Here is a 12,484-nt window from a genome sequence, read left to right as displayed (position 1 = left end):
TGATGGCCAGGCTCTCAGGGCCTGCTGGCTGCTCACAAACCTCTCTCTTGAGTGAGGGCTGCTAAGGTCAGGTTCACCTGCAGCAGGGCCTGCCAGCTAGGAGCACATACCTGCAGGTGAAGACTGTCAGAGCCTCCCAGGGTATGGCCCAGCATGCCTGGCCACCTAGCAGCCACCCAGCGATGTTCCGCAAAGAAGGGAAGCATTTTATCTGCCTCTTTACCCCCTGCACTCCAGCTAAAATAAATCTGCCTTTCTAGCAGGTGTCTCAGGCTTTGGCCCTACCCTGTGCAGGGGCTTGGCACATAGGGCTGTTTGTCTAGAATGCTCCTCTACCGTAGCCACATGGCTATGTCTGAGAGGACCTGGCTCAGATTCCTCTGACCCTTACAGTCATTTCGGCCTCAAGGGTCCATGTTCTGTGTCCCCTGCTGTAGAGCCCAGCCCTGTTGCCAAGAGATGGAGGAGAGGCCATCATGGCACCTTCTGAGAAGAGGAGTACATGATTGTGTGCAGCTTCTGGCTCTGGGTGCTAGCATCTGTGTTCCATTCTGTGGTGGGAGACATGGTTTCTCTTCTAAAGGCTTGACTGGCAGAGGATCCTTCTCCAGCCCCTGTTCCCACAAGATCCAGAGTTCTGAGGGATCAACAAGATGAGCCCTTTGTTTTTCAGGATGAAGCCCCATCCCTTTTTCCCTACAGCCAGAATCACACTTCCTGAGGGTTTGGAGGAGGAAAGTTAGCTTTAGGGCTCCTTCACAGTGCGTGGGCTACTTTGTTTATTTAAAAAAAAAAAAAAAAGGCCAGACCCCAGCAGTATTTCTCTCCTCACAAACCTATTAATATTTTTTGCTTTCAGATTCTCCAGAAAATCTAGATGAGCAGATTAAGAAAGTGTCCCAGCAGGTCCTAGAGAAGCAAGCCTACATCTGTGCCCACCCTCTGGACAGGACGTCCTGAAGCAAATGGACAGTGTTCCCTACCGCCCCGAGGCCACAACCCATCGCTGGTCAGCTCTTTCTCCAGAAGGTGGAGCACTTGGAATTTTTACAAGTGGAAATGTTTCTTCCCAGTATATACCAGAAGGACTTTCTCCTGGCCTGGGGGCGGAGCTTCTTTAGGCTTTGCCCTGCAGGCACTGCCACTTGACCTGATCCCAAGTGCTGAAGAGACAGGAGAGAGAGAATGCAGTTGGTGACACCTGGGAGCTGAGGGGCTTCTGCTAGTTTAGGAGACGTACAGTGGCAACGGGCTTGTGCTGCTGCCTTTGCGTCAGGAGGTTGGTGGGGACCTGTTGCAGGCTTGGATAGCTACTTCTGCAAGACCAGCTGTGTTCATGGAACAAATGCACTTAACCTGTGTACTGGGAACCATCTGACAACAAATATAAAATGCAGTTTGTGTTTACCCTTTTAGCCCTCACGCTGTATACTGAGCATGTTTTTTCTCAGATCCCTGAGTTTCCCCCTTTGGTGATGGTGAGGGGTGGGTGCCCAGCCCAGACCACAGTACCCTGGGGATTTTTAAGGCCCTGTCTCTGGTCTTATAGTCTGATACATGATAACACATGCTTTTTCCTGCCTGGGGCCTTTCTGCTGTCTGTAGAGAGGTTGGCCTCTACTCCTGAAGAGGGGGGCAAAAAGGAATCTTAAGGCACGACTAGACCTTTGCATTAGTCTAGGCTCCTTTCTGCTGCTGTTTCCCCACACTGGGTCACAGCATGCTCACACTGGCAAGCTTTGAGGTTTCTTCTGGTTCTAGGTGGTTTGGGGCTCCAGAAAACCCCACTACAGATGTCACCCTGAGGTGGGAAGAGAAGACAAGGCTCCTCTTTCCTTTTTCTTTTTTTTTTTTTTTTTAAGATTTATTTATTCATGAGAGACACACAGAGAGAGAGAGAGAGAGGCAGAGTCACAGGCAGAGGGAGAAGCAGGCTCCATGCAGGGAGCCTGATGTGGGACTCGATCCTGGATCCCAGGATCATGACCTGGGCCGAAGGCAGGTGCCCAACTGCTGAGCCACCCAGGCGTCCCTCCTTTCAAGTACAAGTCAGTCTGCTATGCAAACACTGGACTGGCCTGAGCCCTCTGCCAGGGATTGGATAACTAATCTTCAAAAGGTAAAACTTGACAAATCTTATGGCACTGGAGCTAAGTTACCAGTGAAACCTAAAGGTCTTCGGGTGTTTTGTTGGCAAGGGGAGTACTAATCTGGTTCAATGCCAGCGACCAGAGGCTGCACAGAAGGTCTTTTCCAGGGAAGCTTGGGAAGCAGCTGTCCAGACCCCATGCCCCTGGGACCTCCATTCAGGAAAAGGGGCTTCACTGTATTCCCTGCAGTATGGACGCCCCTGTCGGCGGCTGGTTCTGTCTTCACTCGGCTGAGTTTCAAAGGCTGGGACTCCTGGTTCAAATCTCCCTTTCCCCCCTACCATTTCCAAGTTTTCTTTAAACATGGTGGGGAGGAGAGGCCTCAGTGCGCGTCTGTGCCCAGGGAATGTGTGCTGGGAAGGCCTGCGGTGGAGTTCAGTGGCAGCAGTTGGGCCAAGAAGGTAAGCCCGGCATTGCTGGGCTGATCTGTACCAACAGGTAGGACTGACCATGCAGCCCCAGAGCCTGGAGCTTGTTCTGAAGGGAAGGCAGCAGGGGCCAGACAGGAGGGAGACAAATTTCAGCAGCTGCTTGGCACTTCCTCCTGTTTCATGGAGCTGTTACCAGCTGCCTTCGAGGGTTAGAGAAGGAAAGAAATCCACTTTATCTGGTCTAGCTTTCTGAGAAAGGTTTCTCTGGCAAACTTTGTCACTAGGTAAACTTTCTCCCTGAACCAAGGTTCTGGCAACCAACAGATTTTGATTCTGAGAATGTACAAATGATCTGGAGGCCCATCTTTATAAACAGAAGGATGAGAGGGACTCATGCTTCTAAACTCCCTCCTTCCCACACACAGTGGGAGATGGCAACATCTTGGAGCAGGAATGGAGTCAGAAGGTCCCAGAGGTGGCCAGAGCCTCTGCCCCCAGCTGCTGGCTGGGCATCTAGACCTGGGTAATGCGTGTTGGGGTGCAGACAGCCCTTAGACCTGTCTCCCAGCTTATAAGTTTGATAGCTAAGAAACCGGGCCTAGAGGGGCCACCTAAGTGGCTCAATTGGTTAAGCGGCCAGCTCTTGATTTTTGGCTTAGGTCAGGATCTCAGGGTCTTAGGATCAAGCCCTGCAGGTTACGCTCCTCACTCAGCAAGGAGTCTACTTGAGGATTCTCTCCCTCTCCCACTGCCCCTCTCCAAACTCGTGCATACTGTAAGATAAGCTGGTACGGAGCAGGGACCAGGAACAGTGTAGGGACTTGTCCAACATCACCCACAGCAAATTAGTATCACAGCTGGAGCTAGAATCCAAGGCTCTTGAGTTCCAGCCTAGCACATTAATGCCAGACCCATTCTGACTCTGGACTTCCTAGCTTAGAAAGTTAGGACCGCTAAAACAACAAGGGTACTGCCCAAGATGCAAAGCAGCAGAGGTCCTGACTGCCCACATCAGGAGGCTGAGCCTTGCAGAGGTCTCTTACCTGTTACAGGCTTAGGAGCTGGAGGATGGGGCAGCTCAAGGAAAAGTGGTGGCTGCTTATACAGGTCAAAGTCCTGGTGGCGCTGGTCCCAGCTCCACCTCTCTCGATCCAGCACAGTAGCAGGCTGTGCATTTTCCCTCCACTCCTATGTCGAGAACAACACAGTAAGTTAGGATGGAGGTCCCTGTAGACACCCCACTGGAGGCCCCTCTCCACCCTGTGGACCTCATTCAGCTCTGGATCAGTGCCAATAGGCGGCAGCCTGAGGCGATGGTCACATTCAGTGGTTCTGTGAAGACCAGTCAGTTGGAATCCATTGGCTGTGAGCCAGGCCTGGCGGGATTTCTTCCTGGCTTTCTTCTCCTCTTCCTCTGAGTCCTGAGGCTCCACCATGGCTGAGAGGTAATTCTGGGAATATGTGAATCTCTTCCTTGGCTCCTGGAAACAAGGGGCAGACACGAGGATAGAAGGGCTGGTAGCAGATGTGGATGGGGCTGACTAGCCCTCGCATCTCCAGGCAAGCATTAGAAATGGTGGCACCGTTCCTGACAATGTAAAGGACCATTCAGAATAACAACTGTGAGGGTCACGTTCATATTCTCTTTGACAGAGCAACCCTTTTCTAAAGCTACCATGTTGGAATCCTAAGCCAGGCCTTTTCCTTCATGGTGACAACAACAGAATGCTTTCTAAGGTGGTTTGCAGCCAGGCACATATGAGCATATGTTGAGGATCTGTTGGCTCACCCTTATGTGTGGAGGATCCCTACATAGTGTGGGAACAGAACATGTCTCCCCCCGCACCTGATGCCTGTCTATTTCCTCCCATTGGTTGGCTTTCTTATGCACACCAGAGATCCCTTGCTGATCTCTAGGCAGTATAGTCAAAAAAGGAGAGAGCTCACTGGATTAGCCAATTACTATTTTTCTGTCTGGAGTTACAAGCATTGACGGCCCGCCTCCCTCTCTGGGCCTCCCATTCACCTTGGCCATCTCTCGATACAGCTCCTTCTTAGCAAGCTCTGTGGAGTTCAGGGTCTGGATACTGTAGTTATAAACCGCATCTTTGGTAGGGGCTGAAATTCTGATCACCTTCACCACAGATTTTGGAGGCTTCTTACTAACCTGGTAGGCTCTAGTAATATTTTTCTGTGGAAAGAGACACCAATCATTATAGTCCCCTCAATACCAGCTTCCAGCGTGTAGTGAGCAAGATGATCTGTGGGACCAGGCTATAGCGCACATACCAAGTCCTGAATACTAGAGCTGCCATTCAATCACAGAACGCTACCAGAGGGCCACCTGCTCTAACCCCTCGCTGTCCATGGTGGAACTCAGGACCAGGATGAGATTTGCCTAAGGTTAAAGTAACTGGAACACAAGAGCCAGCCACAGATAGAATTTGAGGCTCAGATGGTCAGAAGTGGGAGAAGCTTGAAGCTTTCATGCATATACAGGGGAGATTATGACCTAAAGCAGCAAGGACTACCATCCTTGCCCATGGTCACCTTTAAGTGCTACGTAGGGAGTGTCAACCTTCTCTCCAGAGCCCCCAAGATGGTCTGACAGCTAGCTTCTTTGTGGATGAAAGCTGCGGTGTTGCAGGGAGAGGTGGCTGGGACCCCGAAAAGAAAGTTGCACTCTATTGCGGTGTAGTTTGCCCATCACTTGTCTATTAACTTTCAGCAAAATCACCATCTTCTGTTTTGAAACAAAAAGTTTTATTTTTTTTAAAGATTTTATTTATTTATTCATGAGAGACACACAGAGAGGCAGAGACACAAGCAGAGGGACAAGCAGGCTCCATGCAGGGAGCCCAACATGGGACTCGATCCCAGGTCCCCAGGATTGTTGGGAGCTGTGTGCCAGGAAGGGGTTAATGGATCGAGCAATGGCTCTCTGTTGACTCTTCCAACCGTGGCCCACCTGTCTCACCCTTGTTGTTAAACGCTTGTGGCTCAAGGACGCATTCCATTGCTATCTATTCAAGGGCGCATACTATTGCTATCTATTGTGAAAGGACATGTCTGGAGAACCAAGCTTAAGATATCCTGCTTGATATACAACCCTGCTCTATAAAAGAGTGAATAATACAAATAAAGTTGGCATTGTGGCTGAATCTGGCCATATGTCCCTCCTGCTCCCAATCTATGTCTTCTTTCTTTTCCTCATTCCCTTACCCTCATCCCTGGACGGTTGTCACCCCCAGCGCGCGCGACAAGTGGCGCCCGAACAGGGACCTGAGCAAGAAGCACATAAGGAGGTTCCGGAATTGAATTATTCAGGTAAGGGAACCAGGCGGGGTCCTGGAACGGCGGGAGTAAAATCATGGGACAAGAGCAATCAGCAAATCAGGTTTTGTTTATAGCTGGATTACAAACCCTTCTCCAAGAAAGAGGGTTCAATGTACCTAATAAGGCCTTGAGAAGCTTTTCCGAAACTGTCAGGGATTTATGCCCGTGGTTTCCGACTGAAGGGTCCTTAGATTTAGAACATTGGAGAAGAATTGGACAGGAACTGAAAAATCAAATTTCCCTTAGAGGCGAGACAGCAGTCCCAGCCGGGACTATGGGATTGTTTGAGCAGTTGTGACAAGTCATTGACCCTTTGCATAAGATTGAGATTATTTCCTTGAAATCTGAAACCGAAAACAAAAATGATCAATTTGAAAGTAAGTTTGAGGGTGATTCTGAGGAAATTCAGCCTCCCTCGACAGGTATGATGCAAATGGCCTTATCATCCTCTTTTTCTCCTGGCTCTCCCCCAGCTCCAGTTGGGGATCACTCCTGTGAAGTTATTCCTGAGCCTCCTGGGGTCATCCCCCCTGCCCCGCCGCCTATATCCAATCCAACAAAAACTTATGGGTCTCATAAGGCAGACCTTAGGGGACCCCCTTTGTTGAGATCGGGAGGAGATGAATTCGGGGACGACGATGTATATTTGGACAGTGATAATGAAAGTCCTCCGAAAGGATACATGCAGATAACAAAATTTTCTGGTAAAGGACGGATAAAGGGGCCAGTCCCCGGGTATAGGGATCAAGCTACTAGTCCCTTGCCTTTATATCTTACAAACTCCAACCACAGAGATGAGATCTGGGAAGGAGCACCTGCTGTCCCCCGGCAGACTTTCCCCATAATAACTAACCAACAATCAGCCGGAGGGTTTGATATTAAAGGTGTGACCCCCTTACAAAGGGCACTGTATGAGGCCAGAAGGCGCAGAGAGGACACCACTGGATTTACTGCTTTCCCTGTCTCTTTAGATGATGCCGGTCGGCGCATGTATTCAGCCCTAAACTTCAAAGTGTTGAAAAAATTAAAAACTGCATGTGCCCAGTATGGAACCACTGCCCCTTTCACTTTGTCCATGCTGGACAATTTGAGTCGAGAGGCCCTGTGCCCTGGGGATTGGCAGGTTGTAGCCAAAGCATGCCTTTCGGGGGTGGGGGGGGATTATTTGATTTGGAAATCTGATTATCATGACAGATGTAATGATCTTGCTAATTACAATAGGAGAACTGGAATTCCTGTCTCATATGAAATGCTTGCAAGGACAGGCGCTTACCATGATGTAGGTCAGCAATTAGATTACCCTGAAGTGGCTTATACTCAAATCAATGAGGCTGCTATTAGATCTTGGAGGAAGCTGCCTACTTCTGGGGCCAGAACAGAGGAATTGTCCAAAATACGACAAGGGCCCGATGAGAAGTACTCAGACTTTGTAGCCCGTCTTCTGCAGACAGTGGGGCGGATAGTTACTGATGTGGAAGCCGGCACTATTATAGTAAAACAATTAGCTTATGAAAATGCTAACAGTGCATGCCAGGCTGCAATTCGGCCATGGAGAAAAACTGGAACTCTTGAAGATTATGTCCGTCTTTGTGCAGAGATAGGCCCTTCGTATGTGCAAGGCTTGACACTGGCTGCTGCTTTAAGGGGAATTTCCCCACAACAGATGCAACAGCAGATGCTAAAACAGGGAACTAGAGGTGGCGGACGTGGGCAAAAAATTTCCACGGGAGCACAGACCTGTTTTAATTGTGGAAAACCAGGTCATTTTAAGAGTCAATGCCCCCAATTGAAGGCCGGTTTTGAAAATTCTGTGAGCCTGCAGCAAGTTAACAAACCTTTATCTCTCTGTCCCAGATGTCAGCGGGGGTTTCATTGGGCTAATGAATGCCGTTCCAAGACAGATCGGTTCGGAAACCCCCTTTCAGGAAACCGAGGTCGGGGCTTGTCGCAGCCCCAACAAACAATAGCGATGCTGACCCCAGTACAGGATCCCTTAAACCAATTAGAGCCAACACAGCTGATCTCCCAGGGATTGACAAATTATACCGAGGCACCCCCTCCAGTGCAGGGCTAGATTTAGCTCCTGCTTCATATATATATTTAGAAGGCGGGAGGCCCCCTAAATCCATACCTACCGGAGTATGGGAACCTCTTCCTAAAGGAACTTGGGGATTAATTTTAAGTAGATCCAGTTGGACTTTAAAAGGGCTTACTGTATATCCTGGGGTAATCGATGAAAACTACACGGGAGAGCTAAAAATTCTTGCTAGTCTCTCCCAAGGGACTCTCACATTGGAACCCAAGGTTCCTATTGCCCAGCTAATATTAATACCTAGATTTAAAACTGAAAATAAAGTAATAAAACCTCAAAGAGGCAGCCAGGGCTTTGGATCTACTGATGTACATTGGATGCAGTTAATATCTGCGGATAAGCCTTATCTCTGCGTTAAGGTGAATGGAAAAATTTTTAAAGGATTGGTAGACACTGGAGCAGATATGTCCGTCATATCTCAAAATCAATGGCCTAATGCTTGGCCCACGCAAGAGACCTCCACTCCAGTTAAGGGAGTGGGTATTATAAATACCCCTAGGGTTAGCTCCAATCAGCTTTACTGGGAGACTAAGAATGGACACTCTGGAAGATTTTGTCCCTTCGTTCTTCTTATTGATCTTAATCTATGGGGAAGAGATGTACTTACAGAAATGGGCTTAGTCCTTAAAACAAAAAAACTTCCTGTTTCTAAACAACAGGAAGCTGTTTCCTTTACGATGGCTCAAATGGGTTATGTTCCAGGAAAAGAACTCGGGAGAAACTTACAAGGGATTGTACAACCCATCGAACTTGAGGGAAATCCTGATATATTAGGTTTGGGTTTTCTCCAGGGCCACTGACAACCCCCCACGCTATGCCTCTTGAATGGTTAACCAATGTCCCTGTGTGGGTGGACTAGTGGCCCTTACCTGATCATAAACAAGAGGCTGCTAAAAAGCTGGTTCAGGAACAGGTGCAGTTGGGGCATCTTGTTCCTTCCAACAGTCCTTGGAATACTATCTTTGTTATTAAAAAGAAATCAGGAAAATGGAGATTATTGCAAGATCTCCGAGCGGTTAATGCCGTTATGAAGCCCATGGGAGCTCTTCAACCGGGGCTGCCTGCTCCTTCAGCCATTCCTTTGAACTATCAATTACTTATCTTAGATTTAAAAGACTGTTTTTTCACCATCCCTCTATCTCCTGATGATTGTGAAAAATTCGCCTTTTCAATTCCTACTACTAATCTACAAGCCCCTTATGCCAGGTATCATTGAAAGGTTTTACCTCAGGACATGGCCAATAGTCCTACCCTATGTCAGGAATTTGTAGGCAGAGCTTTGACCCCCTTTAGACTTGCTTTCCCATCTGTATATTGTATTCATTATATGGATGACATTTTACTAGCCGCTGATGAGGAAGGGACTCTCTTAAGAGCATTCGAGAGATTGCAGTCTTGCCTTCAAAAATTTAATTTGACAGTGGCCCCCAAAAAGGTTCAGAGAGCTGAACATTATGAATATCTTGGATATATTATTGAACAAAAAACCATTAAGCCACAAAAAATTCAAATACACACTGCCCCTCTTAAAACATTAAATGATTATCAAAAGTTATTAGGAGATATCAACTGGATACGTTCAACGTTAACTGCAAAACAGTTACGCCCCCTCTTTGATATACTAAAAGGAGACTCTAATCCGGCCTCTCCTAGAATGTTGATGGAGGGCGCCAAACAAACATTAGAATTGGTCAATAATAAACTCTCAAAAGCTCAGATTACAAGAGTTTCTTTGGTGGATTCACTATACTTAATTTTATTAAACCCTGCCATCATGCCCTTGACTGTCCTTTGGCAACCTCATGGCCCTTTAGAATGGATACATCTCCCCTTACATTCTCTGCATGTTATTAATTCTCTTCCTAGCATGCTGGCTCAACTCATCACTCGGGGAAGGACGCGTTCCCTACAACTCCTAGGCAAGGAGCCTAACTTTTTAATCTGTGCTATGTTAACTAAAGAGAAGTTTAAAAATTTACAACAGTTTGACCTTGATTGGCAAATTGCCCTCGCCTCATACCCGGGCCAAGTCAAATTCCATTTGCCGGCAAATAAACTTCTGCAATTTCTAAATAAGGTTTCAACAATCCCACAAGGTTCCCTATCTCACTCCCCAATTAAGGAAGCTGCAAACATTTTTGTGGACGCCAACAAATCAGGCAATATTGCAATTTATTATGTCTCAAAAAGGGAGGAACATATAGAAAAATATCATTACTCAACTAAATCAGTGCAAAGAGCAGAATTGAAAGCTGTTGCTATTGCTTTACAAAAATATCCTGAGCCATTAAATCTTTTCACAGACAGTCTATATGTTGCTCAAGCTGTGCCCTTACTTCCCTCCACCTTTTTATGTTGTAATGACGAAGAGTTATATATCTTCTTCTCATCTATTCAACACAGTCTTCTTAAAAAACACAATCTGATTTATATTTCTCATATTCGGGCTCATTCGGGTCTGCCTGGCCCATTATCCTATGGAAATGCAATTGCTAATGAAATCACGCATATCAATTTTCTCTCTTCCCTTGATGCTGCTAAGGAAAGCCATAGCAAATTTCACCAAAATTCAGCAGCTCTTCGAAGACAATTTAAGATTTCACGCGAATCAGCCCGACAAATAGTAAAAGAATGTCGGACTTGCCCCGAAACCCTCAACCTCCCTTCACTTAACTGTTAATCCCCGAGGCCTCTTACCTAATCATCTATGGCAAATGGACGTTACATTATATCCTCCATTTGGTAAATTGAAATATATCCATGTTTCTGTTGATACCTTTTCAGGATATATTTTTTGCCTCTGCCCACAGTGGAGAAGCCTTTACTGATGTACAAAATCATCTATTTGCTGCATTCTCCCAACTAGGCCTCCCCAAGGCTATTAAAACAAACAATGAATCTGCTTATACCTTGTCTTCTTTTCAGCAATTTTGCCTAACTTTCGGCATTTCACATTCCACTGGTATTCCATATAATTCACAGGGTCAGGCCATTGTTGCAAGAAGTCATTCCACCCTGAAAACTTATTTACATAAATTAAAAGAGGGGGAGATACTTAAGGGAAAGACTAAGTATTCACCACATATGCATTTGGCATTAACTTTATATGTTTTAAATTTTTTGAATGTTGATGCAGTAGGTAAGACTGCAGCTGAGAGGTTTTGGGCTCCAGAACCGGAGCCCTTCCTCTATGCACGATGGAAGGACCCGCTGACGGGACAGTGGTCTGGCCCAGATCCAGTCCTCCGGCGAGGATGGGGGTTTGCTTGTATTTTCCCACAGAAGGAGGAGACGCCGCGGTGGCTGCCGTTGCGGTGCGTCCGATTTACCAAAGAAAATGGCCCGCATCTCCCTTCGACCACGAGCTCCTCAACGGGACCAGACGGTGAAACCCCGGAGGAGAAGGGGGAGGAAAGCCCCATTGCCTACTCGGGGACAAATAAAGAAGGTGGTTGGCGAGGCCAAACAAACCGTACGTAAAGCCCAGGCCCCCCTTACTCCTACTAACCTGTTTTTGGCTCTTTTAGCAGGCATCTCCACCTCTGCTGAAACAGCCGAGGCGTCCTCTTATTGGGCTTTTATGGTGGACCCTCCTTTTGCACGGCCCGTTACTTGGGATAATCCTACGCCTCATGTACGTACTAATCTAACAGATGCGCTGGGCGGGCTGGAGGCATATTCCATTGAGGCTGTCGCAAGACCCATCAGCTGGACTGGGTTGGCAGATCAGGTTCCAATTTGTTTCCAGGCCACTGAATATGGTCAGTCCCCCTCCTATGGGTGCCTTTTGACTAAGCAGGTGACTCGCACCGTCAAGCGTCGGTATTGGGATGACGAAAGACATAGTGGAGAGCGAAGGGAGGAGGAGATGGTTGATTATTGGGCGCTTAATGAACCATTCTTTGCACCGGGGGCTACTTCTAACCTTCGAGATTCTCCTCCTGGAATGAGCCCTTGGGACTATCCTGACTGCCCTACAGTGCCCAATTGGAAATCATCTCTCCCGGTTTGGAGGGAATGCAGAGTGCGAGACCCTGAGACTTTGCACCCAGTGATGACACCCTCTTTGCATATAACGGACTGGTCAAAATCAAAATCTGCAGCCTGGCAAGAAATGCGAGTCAGAGTGAGATCTCCAGGACTCCGTGCTGTCTGTGAACATTATGGATACGTGCCTCCCGGCACGCTTTCAACACCACACATGATACATTCGGACCTTTGGAAGCTGGCTTCGGCTCTCCATCCCCTTAAAACAAACTCTGCTACTGGACCTATCTACCCCCCTCATGTTGATCTGTATATTCAGGCTTGTGTACCGCGTCCCTTCCTGTTGGTGGTGGGGAGAGGCAAAATTGATAAGCTTCAAGCCTCTCAGGACAAATAACAGGCTAGTTGCCAAAATTGTGTATTGACTAATTGTTTGCCTGTTCATCTGCCCCCTGGGGATGCTCGCCCTGTTACAGTTATGTTAGTACAGCAACCCCCGTATGTCATGCTCCCTGTTAATATTACAGGGCCGTGGTATACTAGTTACG

At 47.6% G+C, this 12,484-nt stretch overlaps 2 protein-coding genes and 2 long non-coding RNA genes across 8 annotated transcripts in view; 2 read left to right on the top strand and 2 right to left on the bottom strand.

Moving 5' to 3' along the window:
• The window catches only part of ACAD9 (acyl-CoA dehydrogenase family member 9), a 43,941-nt gene extending 42,519 nt beyond the window's left edge, over positions 1 to 1,422 (top strand). For all 3 annotated transcript variants that reach the window (XM_025991564.2, XM_025991565.2, XM_025991566.2), the window contains one exon: positions 860 to 1,422. In XM_025991564.2, the coding sequence (XP_025847349.2) occupies positions 860 to 960 (101 nt within the window). In that variant the 3' untranslated portion in view covers positions 961 to 1,422. The remainder of the gene's footprint in view (positions 1 to 859) is intronic.
• The window catches only part of CFAP92 (cilia and flagella associated protein 92 (putative)), a 74,534-nt gene that overhangs the window by 7,958 nt on the left and 54,092 nt on the right, over positions 1 to 12,484 (bottom strand). For all 3 annotated transcript variants that reach the window (XM_072720179.1, XM_072720180.1, XM_072720181.1), the window contains exons 14-16: positions 4,548 to 4,712; positions 3,790 to 4,002; positions 3,565 to 3,709 (exon numbers count right to left, since the gene is read on the bottom strand). In XM_072720179.1, the coding sequence (XP_072576280.1) occupies positions 3,565 to 3,709; positions 3,790 to 4,002; positions 4,548 to 4,712 (523 nt within the window). The remainder of the gene's footprint in view (positions 1 to 3,564; positions 3,710 to 3,789; positions 4,003 to 4,547; positions 4,713 to 12,484) is intronic.
• On the top strand, positions 3,831 to 11,421 carry LOC140593899 (uncharacterized). The gene is made up of 3 exons (XR_011994299.1): positions 3,831 to 3,966; positions 5,773 to 5,848; positions 11,232 to 11,421. It is a non-coding gene; the product is annotated as an uncharacterized lncRNA (long non-coding RNA).
• Positions 10,859 to 11,589, bottom strand: LOC140593900 (uncharacterized). The gene is made up of 2 exons (XR_011994300.1): positions 11,458 to 11,589; positions 10,859 to 10,971 (listed from the first exon to the last, which is right to left on the bottom strand). It is a non-coding gene; the product is annotated as an uncharacterized lncRNA (long non-coding RNA).

The sequence above is a fragment of the Vulpes vulpes genome, chromosome 9 (genome assembly GCF_048418805.1).
Source record: "Vulpes vulpes isolate BD-2025 chromosome 9, VulVul3, whole genome shotgun sequence".
Lineage (NCBI taxonomy): Eukaryota > Metazoa > Chordata > Mammalia > Carnivora > Canidae > Vulpes > Vulpes vulpes.
This window is presented reverse-complemented; position numbering and strand designations above follow the sequence as displayed.